The sequence below is a fragment of the Embiotoca jacksoni genome, unplaced genomic scaffold (genome assembly GCF_022577435.1).
Source record: "Embiotoca jacksoni isolate LCO1_2020_lvr unplaced genomic scaffold, fEmbJac1.0.p SCAF_20, whole genome shotgun sequence".
NCBI lineage: Eukaryota > Metazoa > Chordata > Actinopteri > Embiotocidae > Embiotoca > Embiotoca jacksoni.
In genome coordinates, this window is record NW_027185341.1 from 6,492,491 (window position 1) to 6,507,500 (window position 15,010).

Here is a 15,010-nt window from a genome sequence, read left to right on the forward strand (position 1 = left end):
CTCTCTCTCTCTCTGGGCTCTTTTTAATTAGAAACTAATCTAAGGAGGTAATAACAGACAGCATGATCAGTTACTCATAGACTTATACATATATGAAAAACAAGTGGTTGTCTCCCCTGCTAATTTACAGCCACCAGGAAGCAGAGATGCAGCCATAATAGTCTGCCAATTAGCTGTAAAAAAGAAACATTAGTCCTCTGGCTGGCTTGATACTGGAAAGGGGTTTGGCTCTCATGGTAATTTATTTGGTAAGTATATGCTATATAGGTCTGAGATCAGAGCATATGGAAAGCACTGGGGCATGTTTTTTTTTTTTTTTTTTTTTTTTTAATCTATACTGCATAAGTCATTTTTCCTTTTAGAAAGCAGCTGCTGAAAGGTGCTTTGTGGTTTTCACTTCATGCAGCCTTATTGAAGATGTGATTGCTGCTGAGTGGCAGCAGCGCAGGTTGGAACTGGATCCTCAGACTGATGAGCGCTCTAATAGGCCTGTCTAATGTATCATCGATGGATTGACTGCTGTCTCGGAGGAGAAATTTCAGAGGGATTCCAGCAGATGAATTTCAGAAAAGGAAAAAAGAGAGATAGAAAGAGAGAGAGAGGAGAGAATAACCCGCTCGGCTGTAGCGTGTGGAGCCAGACTGAATATTGGCCAGTAGGAAGACGCCCTCTTCTTGCGCAGCCGGGTTGTGCAAGGAGGATTTATTCCAAGAGGAATACAGGCGAGCAGTTATGCTTCACATGGTCGCAGTGTCTCACTATCCCTCTCTCTCTCTCTCTTTCTCTGTCTCTCCTCAGCCAATCTGCGGACAGTGACGCCGCGCAAAGGCAGGATCTAGTCTTGGCTTCATCATCATATTTAACACACCCACCCAGATTCACACATGCTACAAGAGGTGCGTTCTCTTATCCCGCTTCTCTCCTGGAGGTTGGCCGGTCCTGCGGGGGGATTTCTGTCTCCTGCCAACTGTGCAAATGACTCCGTTGGCTCGCCTCGGGTGATTAGTGGGGACTCGATGTGACAGAATTTACGCATTCAAATCGCTGGAGTGAACGAGAGCACATACGTCGACTACTTTGCGGGGGCTTTCCCCTAGAAACCACTTCAACGTGAAGACCTGCACTTCTCGTATATGTTTTTCTCCCCGGGCCAGCTAATCCAGGCTGCTCTTCCCGGCGCGGGCTCGAGGTTGGACGGTGAGACCGATGCGCGCAGTCGGACCTCTTGGGCACGCACGCTCATCGGATCCTTCTCTCAGCGTACCACAGCTGCTTTCGGATCCTACTCACTTCTCTGGCCGTCTGTAAATTTCCTGAACTATTTAGTGACCGATAGGAAAAAGGGGGAGAGTGCGAAGAGGATGAGGCTTGCGCAAATCGACCGTTGGTCTGAACCGACTCGACCCGATTTACCTGGAGTCTTGCGGACGATTTTGCGCTTCTGAAATCCCGGAAACACTGTCGGTTAAAGCAGGACTCTGATGTTGAAAATACAAAGGTTGAACACTGAATCCTTTACTCAAGACGGCAAGTGAAGATGGCTCCTATTTGTTTAATGTATATTTCATTAGATTGGCGTCCAGTCTAATAAACATCATCAGCGATGTAGTCAGTTTGTTCATCTGCGTGCTCATCATTTGCAGTAAATACTCACATCTGCTCAAACGGGAGACCATGAAGATGATCCTCCTGCGCAAATTCCGGGTTTTGATCCTCATGGTGTTTCTCATTGCATGCTCGATGCACATAATGATAGACTTGTTACCAAAGCTGGAGAGGCACAGCAACAGCGGCTGCTCCTGCTCCCACGCACCGAGCGAGGAGCCCCAGAGCTGGGGGAAGCAGGGCTGGCCTAACAAGCACACCCTGCGGATCCTCCAGGACTTCAGCAACGAGCCCAGCTCTAATGTTTCCTCCCACTCTCTGGAAAGGATCCCGGTTACGGGTGACAAAACGCAGGCTTTCAGGAGACTGGAGCATCACGGGCAGCGTGGTGACAGGAAGAGACAGTTCATGCAGGACGCCACAGTGACCAAGAACATGCCGGTTAAGGGTTCAAGGTTGTCAGCGCTCTATGACCACCCCTTATATAGAAGAGCCCAGCCACCTTTGACAGACGAGGACACGCTGTTCAACGTCAACACGGACATCAGATTTGACCCCAAAGCAGCAGAGGATCAGGCATGGTAAAGTGTTTTCCTGAAGCATGTCACAATAATGCAACAAAAGCTGTAAATAGATATTTTATAATCTCATAGTACATCACAGCAAAGGACTTAAAGTTTAGTCTTGTGCAATCACGTTAGTCTAATTCTGCATCTGTGCCCGGGGGCTGTTGCACATCACCTGTCACTCTTCACACAAAAAAACTGAAAATCCTATCTCTTCCTCTCTGATTCCCTCCCTTACTCCTTCTCCTCCTCCTCACCCAGGACTGGGGAAGGCAACGTGGATGAGTTCAGCCCGACAGGGGAGCTGACAGCCGATTCCTACCCCAACTGGCTCCGCTTCCACATTGGAATTAATCGATATGAGCTGTATTCCAGACACAACCCTGTCATCGACGCTCTCCTGAAGGACCTGGTTACCCAGAGGATCACCAGCGTCGGTGAGTCATAAAAATCAACACAGGGGGCGGGGTGACTTGATGGCAACAGCAGCCAGCGGGAGGGCTTCGGTGCACAGATGGATGGTCAAAATTACATGTTAGTTTGAAGACACTGAGCTGATACTGCAGAAAAACACTTGGCACTTCTTTCAGGCTGACGTAAGGCATCATAACACACAGTTTGGGGTGTGTTGTCCACCCACCTGTCTAGTAGCAGTCTGGGACTGATTAGGGAGTCCAGTGTCTTGCTCTTTTTGCTCAATGACACTTCAACTGATTGTGCTCATGGATTCAACCTGTGCCGTTTCGCTGTCCAATCAAGGTGTGTCTTCTGTACCATGCAGAGAGGTCAAAGGTTAGGTAAGAAGACCTCCTTTCTAAGACAGAGTTCAGAGCTTCAAACTTACTCAGTCGTCAAAAAAGACGCCCACTTTGAAATCCCTGTAAAGGAGAGGAGGCTTTTACCGGCTTCATGAGGTAATACTTGGTTATTTAAAAGGCTGAACTTGAATGTGTGAGGATATATATAAAAATAAAAAAATAAAAAATCATATAACGATACAGAGCTTCATCTGATATGTCTGCTTCTTAATAGCAATTTTCACATTTTACTTCCATAACATTGTAACTTGCTGTTAATGGGCCCTTGGGCCCCTCAGATCCTTTGATATATTTTATTTTTTGTGTCTGGAAAAAAAGTGGGAAAAAAGCATTTGTAAGACGTCCCTCCGGTCTCTATTTATATTCGTTTAATTAAGCAAACCCAAACCTCACGGTAATAGTGATAGAAAATGATCAGACATAAGCTTTCTATTTGATGTGAACATAATTGTGACCGGGCCCGCGTGCCAATATTTTTTTGGGCCCAAAGACAGTCGCACATTCATGCGGACACACATTCACACATTTAGCCTGTGCTGCTAACTTCTTGTCCATTTGATGAAGAGCTTCTTGTGAAAAGGTTGAACCATTGAGATAAAATCGTTCTGATGTCAACACAAGTTATCATAGATGACAGGGAGCAATGGACAAACAAATGACTATTTTCCAGCATGCCTTCTTCCCCTGTAGCATTTGAGAATGAACCAAATAGAATAGCCCTCAGTGATGGGTAATAGTAAAAGAGTAGTTATTTTTAGTGAAACACAGTTATGGAACATTTTAATAGACAACTAAAGACACATAAAATAGACTTTGACTCAAAATCACAAGTGTTTATACACAAAGTGGAAATGTGAAATATATAGCCGTCACTTAACATTATTTTATATGTTCTTGTGAAGACTGTATATAACGGTCTAGCGGGCTTGTTTTGAATTTTTTTTACATGGGCCTATAGTTACATTTACAGCTTCTTTCATAGACCTGTGGATGCGTAACTGAATGTTAATTTGAATTGATAAAAACAACCCAGTCAAATTCGTATTGAAATTAAATGTTTTGGTCGTCTGTTTTCAATCACTGCATGTTGAGCCTGTTGAACTGAGTGCTGTCTCACTCGTGCTACCTGGGGAGTAGAGGTTTCATTAGTGCAAACTTGCCAAATGGCACAAAAAGGCAGCCTAAATGATCACAAGCTGCCTAAAATAAATTTTCCCCACACACTCAAAAATGTGTTGTCCACTCTGGCAGCACTGAGCGCCAGTGTACCAGCAAGCCAAAGGGGAATGTGTTCCTCCAACATACTTTAACAGGATCTGGGTGGGAGCGAGAAGAGGGTCTGCTAACAGACTGACAAGTGTGCTCCTCGTGGCCACAGCCACCGACAATGTGAAACACACCCTCGAACACACACACGAGCATGCAGGGAGATGGAAGTGAGCTGCAGGCGATCGGGGAACAGCGCTGAATCCGATCAGCTCGCACACTGCCTGCGTCAAGGCCGGAGGAATAACAAAAACACTGCAATGTTCTCTCCACAAAGTGTCACAGTAGAATACATGAAGCCTGCGAGAACACCTGGTCTCGATGCAAATCAAACAGATACGTTGAATCAAATCAAACGCTGGGGCTTTTTTTATTTGATTGACAAGCGCACTGTCAGTGTAGCTTTCTACAGAATAATGTAAAGACCTCCAGAAAAATCCAAGTGGAGACCCGACGGAGGTGATAATCCACACTGGGACAGCCATATTGAATCCATTTCTGCTTTTTTTTCTCCTTACTTTTTGGGAGGGGAGTGGAGGGATTGTCTTCCTTTTTGGCTCAGTCCAGCTCCCACATTCCAAGAGTGCTTGTCGACTCAAGGTCGCCCTACGCTTACTGTAAAAAGGGATTTCAGATTTCAGGTTTATCTGCCAGTGACAAAAAAAATTTAAGTGGCCTATAGCAAAGATTTAATACTTACTGTATCGGGGAGTAGGATTAGCTGTTAATAAAGTTAGCATGGCTGCTCGGTAACTAGTGGAAGAATATGTTCCTTTCTTTTCTCTCTATTTCTAGTCAAGATGTTCTCTAATTTTCTCAAATTTCCTTCCTCTTGCTTTCTGTGTGTCAGCCTGGGTGGATAGAGGAAGCAGCTCTCAGCATCTCTTGCCAGCTAAATACATGGTGGCTCAGTAATTACAGAGTCTTAACACAGGCCTGGGGCAGAATACCGATAGAAGCCAACAGCAGTCGTCTATTATCCAAAGTTGAGGATAGGAGTTCTTGGATCTATTATACGCTATAACCTCTTCTGAGCAACGTTCATCAATGAAGACATGGCGTGCAAAAGCAGCAGATATGATAAATGTTATGGCAGCTGATAGGAGGAGTCTGTAATTTTGATTGTGGCATCGTACAGCCCAAGAAGTCATGGTTTGTTTACTGTGTGTCGAAGTGAAAATAAAATGTTTTTTTCTATATAGTTGCTCTCCATGCATGAGCTCCTTGCAATCGCAGTTTGTGTTGCCTTTTTTAAACTATCTCCAACCCCCCACCTGAACAGCAGGTGAGGTCAGACGGACATCGATTTCTTTCACTTCTAAGTTTTTTCTCTGTAAACAGTTTGCTTGTCCCCATGATTCCCGTATGTAAAAAAATAAATGAAAACATTGATTGAAAAGGTGGTTCTGTGGCAAAACGCCACCGGAAACACAGCTTTTGATCGATCAGGGGGAAAATAACATGCACACAGTGGCTGCGCTGCTGTTTTTATACTGAAATTCAGAGGGTTTTTAGCCCTGCCTCGTATAAGCCCTCTCCCCAGCGCTGAAGCCTGTCCCACGGGTGCCTTTAGACTGCATTATGATGTTCAAAAAGGGAGAAAACATGAAGGATAGATTGAAGAATAGAAACATAAAGGGACAGAGAGAGAGAGACATTGGCCCTCCAGAGAATATAGGGAGAGAGTAAACAGCGGAGAGAACGTTGGGTGAGCACTGGCCGTCCTTCACCCCTTCACTATCCCTTCCCATCAAACAAACACTGCGACCTCCAGCTCGCAGTCTTTGCAGAGCTCCAGCACAAACACACACACACGCGTGACTTCACGCAAAGACACACCACGGCACGTATACGAGCTTTCATACGCAACAGTGCACTTCGTTCACATGGTGGGGGAAATAGATGTTTCAGGCTTTAGCTGAGCCATGACATGTTTCTGAAATGTAAATCAAGTCAATGGCTGTCAAAATTATATCATGGTTAATACATATATACTTACTGTATGTTGTATACAAACAGAATACAGCTCCCGTTTATCATTTGTAAATGGTTGAATGTCTCTTCTTTGAGTTTAATGTCTTTTTCTCTCCGTATATGACACTCTGCTGATACCGAAAAATCTAATTAACATCGAGCTGCAACGATTAGTCAATTAATGGATTAGTTAATTGACAGAACGTCAACTATTTTGACCGTTGATTGTTTTTCCAGTCTTTTTTTAGTCTTTGTCCTTTAGTCCTCTATGATAGTAAGTTAAAAGCCTTTTGGTTGTGGACTGTTATTTGTGACCAAACAAGACATCTTGGGCAGCAGCTTGAGCTTTGGGAAACAGTGGTTGACATTTTCACTATTTTCTACCATTTTAAAGAATCTTATGGGTGTTTGTATGTGGACATTGATTAGATGATCAATGACAACTTAAACATAAGCGGAGTGCTACTGGTGACTAGGCCGCAGCTGTAGGCAGTAAAAGGGGAGAAACAGACTCTGGGACATGGCCCTCACCAGCTCCTGTGCTCCACACGCTCACATCAAACGATATAAAATTATAACCAAAAGCAAGCAAATACTGAAAAGATGTGTAAAACAAAAAGAAAATACCATCAACCACACAACTGACAATGTGAGGAGCAGGTGAGAGGCCCAGTCACCAGACCCACCACCGTCTGGGCGGGCACGCTGCTGCCAGCCCCAGGCACTCCTAAAAAGAAAAAGGAGAATCAAAGTTAACGCAAACATAAGATTATGGAAATTAAAATTCTTGGGGGGAAAAAAACAAACACAGTGTAGTTAAAAAAAAAAAAAGAAAACAGGAAACTAACACCAACAGAAGTCCTCTAACTAAACCATACCACAAAAATAAATAAACACAAAACAGTAAAAAAAAAATAAAAAACAACTAACAAAAAACAGCAGTGACTTTCAATTCTAGCCTGAATGTTGTGCCTCCTCCATCTGGGCAGGCTCACACCTGGTCTGGGCCTCCCTGAGGAGCTGGATCTGGGGTACAAACAGACAAGAGATAACCAATAGCAGCATAGCTTTACTTAAAGACTGAACCTAAAAACACCTACCAGATCACTGTGGATCCTCAATGCAGCACTCTGACACCAAAAGGGACAAGCAGGCTGACAGCAGCTCATGCTGTGCAGCTTTTATACCCTGCCTAATGGGTGAACCAGGAAGTAAGAGGTGCCAAGGCCTGCCTGAACCTACAGTAGCTCAGGAGGGACATTTCCTCACTGGCTACACTTGTTTTATTCCTTTATTTATTCTGATGTTTCAGCCTTTTTGATTTGCTTACCCAAAAGTTTGTTAGGCCAATTGTTTTTCTTTTTTGAAGGTAAGCTTGGCTAAGTTGCTAACGTTGCCTAGCTAATATGTAGTAAGCTAATGGAAGTCAAATTTCCGTGTGACTAAAACTAAGCTTGAAACAGCTCTTTTCTTTGGTGTTGCAGTGAAATATTTATAGCTGCTGTCAGTTGATGTAAAATTAACAGTGTTGTTTTCTCTTTTTGACTCCAACAGCGATGAAGTCTGGAGGCACTCAGCTGAAGCTCATCATGACCTTCCAGAACTACGGCCAGGCGCTGTTCAAACCCATGAAGTAAGTTGTTGTTTTTTCAGGAAGGGTGTGTCTTAGCTGCACTGTTTAACCAGTCAAACTTGTGTCTCTAGTGTGCAGGAAGTTCAGCGTCAATCCCATTCCTTTTGAGAAAAAAAAACAACTCTTCCGTATCGTGTTAAAGCTTGAAGGCCATTTCAGCACAAAAGTCCAGCTATGCAGCTCTCTACCTGGACTGACTTCTCTTTTCACATCCCGCCACCTACTCATTCTCCTCACAACATCAATCCCATTTCTTCATTCTCCTCTCTGGCGATATCAAATTGCTTTCATTTCAGCGCAACCTTGATACTGGATTGAAGGCCGACATCATTCTGCTGTGTCAGAGCCGAATGTTGAATAGGCATTTCACCTCGTAGGGCTTTCAGGTGACACATCACATCCTTTAGTGGCCATGTTGGACATCTTCAGCCCTCAGGCAAAACTGGTTTCGTTGTTCTATGGCTGATTCATCTGTTCATTTTCTGTGTTTTGTTAATGCCACATCACGTAGTCAGCTAAATATCTCTGTCTTGTTGTCAGGATGAGAAGTTAACAGAAGCAGCTGATCAACTGAATCTAAAGAGACTTTGGAAACCTTGACTTTTACTTGTATTGTTGCTGAAGTTGGCTTATCAATATTATTTAACATTAACTGATTGTCTATACAGTTGCTTTGTGGAACTTTGAAGCAGGCTAACAGGATGGCTCTACGTATGGCAAAGTTATTTGTCTCCTGTTTTTTTCAGCACACCACTTTGGTTCAAGTTTAGAGTTCGTGGTTCAATTATTGCATTAATTGAAATACAATTTGGTGCAAATATTGATGGTGTCCTAAGAATTAATTCTAAAATGTTGATGATCCATTGACTTATCATTTGTGCTACCAGCTGGTAAAAAAATTCAACTCTTCCCTTGAAATATCTCATGTACTAAATGAATTGGCACAACATTTTGTACAGACACTTACAGCGCCCAGAGGAAGAATCCTGATGAGTAGGATGATTGCATAACTTTTCTGCGAGTGGTTTGGAGTGAAATATTAAATATTGGATGGGTTGCTGTGAGTTTGGTTCAGACATTCATATCCCTTCGATGAATTGTTATTAACATCATTGCCATCGTCGTCAGCCGTCAATTATGTTTTCTACTGATTAGTAAACGTCATGATGCCAACTCACTGAAGAAAGTTGATATGATAACAATCTGGGCGGCTCAGATGGTAGAGCGGGTCCTTCGGCAAGACACCGAAACCCAAGTTGCCCCCAATGGGAGGCAAGCACCTTGCACGGCAGCTCTGTCGCCACTGGTGTATCAATGTGTTTGGGATTGTGTGAAATAGAGATACATTTTTTAAAAGTTGATATATAAGTGAGAAGGTATAAGTATATATAAGTACAGAAGGGTCAATGAGCGTCTGCGTGACGTAAATTTTGTCAATAGATGATGTAGACATGCATGTAGATGTGCAGAACGGATCCTCTGAGCGGACTCCAAAAAGCACTTTAAACAGAACTGCAATGCGTCTGCATTACACCTGTCCCTGTATTCAAGCCTTTAGCTCGAAGCACCACAGTACCTGCATCCTCACAGAGCCTTTAATATGAGGAGAAACTCTGTCGTGTGGCCTAAAAACAAAGCTATTATTGAGTTGGATTTCTCTCATATTATACCAGGAATAATTTAACTTCCAGATGATAAAGATCAAAAATCTTTGGTTTATAATGCAGTCGATGTAATGGACAGTGTAAATGCTGAGTTAACAGCATAATTTAAATTATATATGTATATTTTTTTTATCTCAGAGCTGATGGCTGCAGTGTCTCAGGGATCCCTCTTGCTTGCCCAGAGGCTACATACACTCCAGTATTTTGTCATTATTTTTCCCTATAGTCACCTCTCTCATGGTGCCAGACATAATTGCTGAGCTTCATGATTCAAAAGCAAAGCCTCTGTTTCTTTCCTCATTGACTTCTAATCCTATTCCAGTATAACATATCATTAATCTTGCACAGAGAGGCGAAGAACAGCGACACGTTCCTTTCCTCTTTAAACTAAGCCTACCTCTGCTCGCCCTGTAATACACCTTGGCTTAACTTGTAGAGAAAGATAAGTCTACCCAAGTGGTAGAAGCTTCCCACTGGTAGATATTTGACTAATTCACATGTCTTTTGTCCACACTGTCATATTTAGATGATAATGCATCCCAAGAGAAGTGCTCTTTGCTCCTAATCCCACCTCGATTGGTGGAATTAAATGCCACCCGTCCTTTGTTATGGTGATTGTAATTTAATTGTGGGTTAATGGTTCTCTACACAGGCTGTTGTGTGGCCCCTGCATGTCAGCACGTAGAGTGGGGTTAAGCCTGTGGATGATAGGTAGGAGGGACAGAGGAAAAGCTATTCAGAGACTGTTGTAATTACTGTTTCAATCGTACCACACTAAGTCAAACCAGATGCAACAAGCCTGAAATCATCCTGACAGGCTGAGATGAAAATGAGGTGAGAGGAGGCAATAGGGATGGCAGAGGGGAGACGTGCTGAGTGCGAGAGGGGAGTCAGGAGAGGTAAAGGGGGGGAAGGATTGGGGAAGACAGAGGGGTAAGGAAGAGAGACGGACAAGGAGACGTGGGCAGAGAGTGGAGTCAAAATCCACAGATTATCTCGTTGCACTGCCTCGAATTTGAACCCAGGCGGAAATGTGAAATGACATTTTCCGAGAAAAGCATGGGGCGAATGGGTTGGATGTAAATGTGTTGCTTGACAGTTGTGGTTGTCAGAGCCGCCGTGATGTTTGATAATCCTGAAAAAACGGCGAGAGCAAAGAAAAAAGGGTGGCGGGGGGGCTTTTTCATTTCCTCCTGCTTCAATGCACTTGACTTTAACAAAATAGGGCAACCCATGCTGGCGTGTGTGTGTGTGTGTGTGTGTGTGTGTGTGTGTGTGTGTGTGTGTGTGTGTGTGCTCATTTGGACTGCAATCAAGGTCTTGACAGATTTGCACAGTCATTCCTGCTATACACATAACTCCCCTCACAGAGATTACACACACGCCAACATCTACACAAACACACACACATCCACTTAACACCCAACATCATCTCCTCGTTCCCGAATCTGCTGGTGTGTTTCCACATGGTGCATCAAAGAGACAGAGGCTGAGAGATCAAAGACTTCTCCGGCTGTGCTCTTCTGCTCGGCTCCTCTCAACTCTAATGCAAATGTGCGCGTAGGCAATCAAGCAGCGAAGGCAGGCAGGCATACATGTGGTGTCTGGGTAACGATCGACCCTCCAACCATCCATATCTGAGGAAAACCTGCACTCTGGCTGCTCCTCTCTATCTGGTTATCGGCTCCTCTGTCTCTTTCTCACTCTTAGTATTCTCCATCATTCCTTCCTTCCTTCGTGTGAGCAACTCTGTCCACTGTTTGTTTTTCTCTCTTCTTCGTTCTTTACTGAGCATCACAGATGCAGAAATCCATTAACAGGCGAGGTATTCTTTTTTTCCTCAGATAGAGAGAAAATAATCAGATCCTCTGATCAGTGCCTCTGTTGTGTGGTAGCAGGTTTCGTATTTGTGTGTCGGACAAGCAGAATCAGCCTCTACTGTATTGAGACACCCCTAAATGGTCCTCAGTACCTGTCTGTCTGTGATGTAACAGAAATGAATCAGACCATTGCACAGCTGTGTGTGGTCCAGTTTTCCAGACATGGAATAAACCCGGTCTTAACTAACTCAAAGCTTGTTTTGCAATATTTGTTAAGACTGCAGGCCTTGTCGGATCAAAGAGGCTTTATGGGATGGGACTGAAAATCCCAGCTGATGCCCAGCCCCGTGTTGCTTAAATACAAATACACACATGAACACATCATGGTTGTTCTCTCTGTCACAACAACTGCATTATAACCTGAATCACATTCAGCCTGATGACTAAGCTCAATTATCATCTTCGTCATCCTCTGCATCCTGTTACGTCTGTGGTTGGGACTGAAATAACCTCCTTCTACAGCATTTTCATAATTTCTGCTTTCATTTCCACCAACAAACATTTTATTGTGTTCAAGTTGGGAGCGTATCCACTGAACATAAAAAAGATTTTTCACATTGCCCTCAAAATATTCAGCATATAGGCCTTTGGAAGAAAATGTGCATGCCCGTGCTTGTCTAACAAAACAAAATAAAATGTGGCCCTAATTTCTGTCTTTAATTAATGAGCAAAGAAGCCCACCTTGATATTTAATGTGTGAAATATTGTGCACCCTCTGTTCCTTTTTCCAATCAGAAGGATATGATAGAAAAGTGTGTCACTTCTTCTGATAGAAAGAAAACATAACAATGGTTAGTGTAAACCAATCTGCTAAATAGCTATCAAGAGAAAATATTTCCTCTGTAGCTGCTGTAAAGATGCAGCTTGCTGTTTGGGATTAAACTTTTGGACTTCTACAACATAACATAGGGCCTTAAATGGGACCTTGAGGGACACCGTTAAAGCACTCGGAAAATAGTGATATTTTTTGCTTTAAATTCATGTAAAATGAATCAAGCAACCAATTACAGGCTTACGTGTGTGCCTAACAAGTGAAACTCTTTTTCTTTTTGACTGACTATTAACATTGGCTAACTTGAGGCTATAAAAGGACCGACAATTACAATCATTCTGCTCAGACACTGAGAAAATGACTGCAGTATGAGACTGGACTGGTAGCCCATGGCAAAAAAAATTAAGAAAAAAGTTCTCTCTGAAAAGGTAGCATCCCTCAGGGAGGACCACTCCAGCAACAAAACACTTTGTACCTTCAAAAGCTTACCTTCAAGTTCAAATGATACTAATACATATAATGTGCCTTTTGCTGCCACAAATGTCCATGTACCTTTTAGTGCAACAAAAAGGTATGCAGGTAACACCTTAAAGACCACGAGGGACCTTTGGTACAAGTACCTGTGTGTACAGAAATAGATATGGGCTGTATGGTGTGTTTGAGTCTCAGGTGTAGCGTAGGACTTTATAGTGCAAGTGTAGACATTTATATTCTGTGTTTCCCCTCTTCTTTTAGTCATTCCGTCATTATGACTTTGAGCTGGTGTGAACCGAAGAGGCTTGATTGTAATATTTACAGTGAAATTAGTCTCCGAGCACACAAAGCGCATTAGATGATGAGCGCAGATGATCGACAAAGGGAGGCGGGGGAAGGACTGATGATTGATATAATGATGGTCTTCCGTTCCTTCTTGCTTCCACTTAATTGTATCGCTTGTCAATCAGCCGACTGTTGGAACAGTCACACGCGAATCAATTTGAGTATTCCTAGAAGAGATATCTGCTCTTTCCGCTGCCCCTCCTCGCACAGCGATCTATATCTGTGCCGAGTCGGGTCCATGAGTAATTTTTGATTGACATGTCGGGGAGACAAGAGACGGGAGCCACATAATGTCACCTCGTTTGTGTCAATAACATATTGACAGCAGCACAAATAACAGCCTGGAGGAAATGTCTGTGTTAAATGTGAAATATTAGTAGAAAATTGGCCGCGCTTAAGAGTTGATGTTGTATCATCAAGCTGCATCAGCCGTGGGAGGTGAAAGAATAACATTGAAGGGGCTTTGTCTGAAGATGGGGAGGGCATGTCTCAACAAAAAACCCTTATTATCCTTGCTTAAGCTGCCCAGATTTGTCCTCGAACGAGATAAAAAAAAAACTGAACACTGAGAAACTTGTTCAAAAAAATAGGACAATTCAGCGATTGTTCCTGAATGTATCCGAACAAAAGGGATGTCAAACAAACGTACTGCAGCTCCTCTGTGAACTAAACTCTGTTTTTTGCCCCTCATTTTTTCCGCTATATATTTAGTTGGTTTTGGTTGTTTGTCTGTCAGTGGGTGCATGTGCGCTTGTTTACCGCGTGATATTGTATTCACAAGGTCTTCTGTGCCTCTGCTATGACTTTGAGTCAGGAAATAAAGGGATGAACCGCCGCAGGACAAGTCATTCAGAGCACAGATGATGAGTGCTGTTTGGAAATAGAGGAAATTCATAGCAGCACAGTGGCAACGCCGGAGCTGGAGGGGTGTAGAAAGTACCACGTTAACCCTCAAATTGCTGGACCACATATATGGAAATGGTGCAGCACACAGTTTGGCACCTGCAGCGAACTGTGACATGACGCATTTAATCACTATCACAAGAATGATCGGATCGGGATGGTGCATATAGTAATCACATCCTATCCTTTACACGCTCAAGGCGTACAATAGGTAGCATGTTTGTGAAATCCACTGTGAATGTATTTGAATGCATTTCATGCTTTTAAGTCAAGTAAAGGTTACATCTGATATATGCAGGTTCTTTTTTTTTTTAACATCTCTTTATTGTCTTTTATAGGAAGAGAAACAATGTGCAGAACAAAATAATCTACACATCGACATTTACAGCCTGAATAGCTGCGAGAAACGCACCTTGAAAAAAAAAAACGGGAGCAGAGGAAAGTCCTATAAGTATTCAGATCTTTTCATCAGTCCATACATCATTTTGTATAGAAGACATTTAAAATGTTCCAAAACTTATCAAGTTTCTTCTTTGTAAAGTAGCTTATCCTTTGAAGAGCAAAGTGAAAAGTCAATTATTTTAGCCACTGGGCAACTGCATATGTTGTTTGCTTCTTGCAAGAGCAGGTAATGCATCGTTTGACATTGTTTGAGGCTACAAAATTGTCAGGGTAAATATTCAGAATGAATAGTACATATCTCTTTGCCAATGATCTGACTGCTCAGGTCCGGTGTCTTTTTCCCATATAAGCAGTTTTTATACGGTATAGAATAACTGTCATGTCTCCAAGCACACGTAAACAATTTTGCGATTTGTAATGAAAAATAATTGGCACATATGGCAGAAATGTTTTGCACATCTATACCTTTGTATTTCAGCAATAATCTCCCAGCTATCACATTCAAGCCTCTAATAATCAGAATAAGAGTGTTTTTACAGTGTGTTTATGAATAATAGCGGGATATTCAAATCTCTTGTAAATGCACCGACTGACCTCAGGAAAAATCCGTTCATTTCTGCTGTATACCACCGGTTCTGTTGGGTAGAATAATTAATCTAAAATTATAGCCGCTGCGAGATGTGTGATTTAGCAGCACTTAAGGCTTCG

The 15,010-nt window shown here is 42.8% G+C and overlaps 1 protein-coding gene across 1 annotated transcript in view; it reads left to right on the forward strand.

Moving 5' to 3' along the window:
• The first annotated feature begins 795 nt into the window (after window positions 1–795).
• fam20cb (FAM20C golgi associated secretory pathway kinase b) overlaps window positions 796–15,010 on the forward strand; it is a 53,380-nt gene continuing 39,165 nt past the window's right edge. Inside the window, exons 1-3 of the mRNA XM_069155972.1 lie at window positions 796–2,186; window positions 2,433–2,608; window positions 7,784–7,862. Coding sequence (XP_069012073.1) covers window positions 1,675–2,186; window positions 2,433–2,608; window positions 7,784–7,862 — 767 coding nt within the window. The 5' untranslated portion in view covers window positions 796–1,674. The remainder of the gene's footprint in view (window positions 2,187–2,432; window positions 2,609–7,783; window positions 7,863–15,010) is intronic.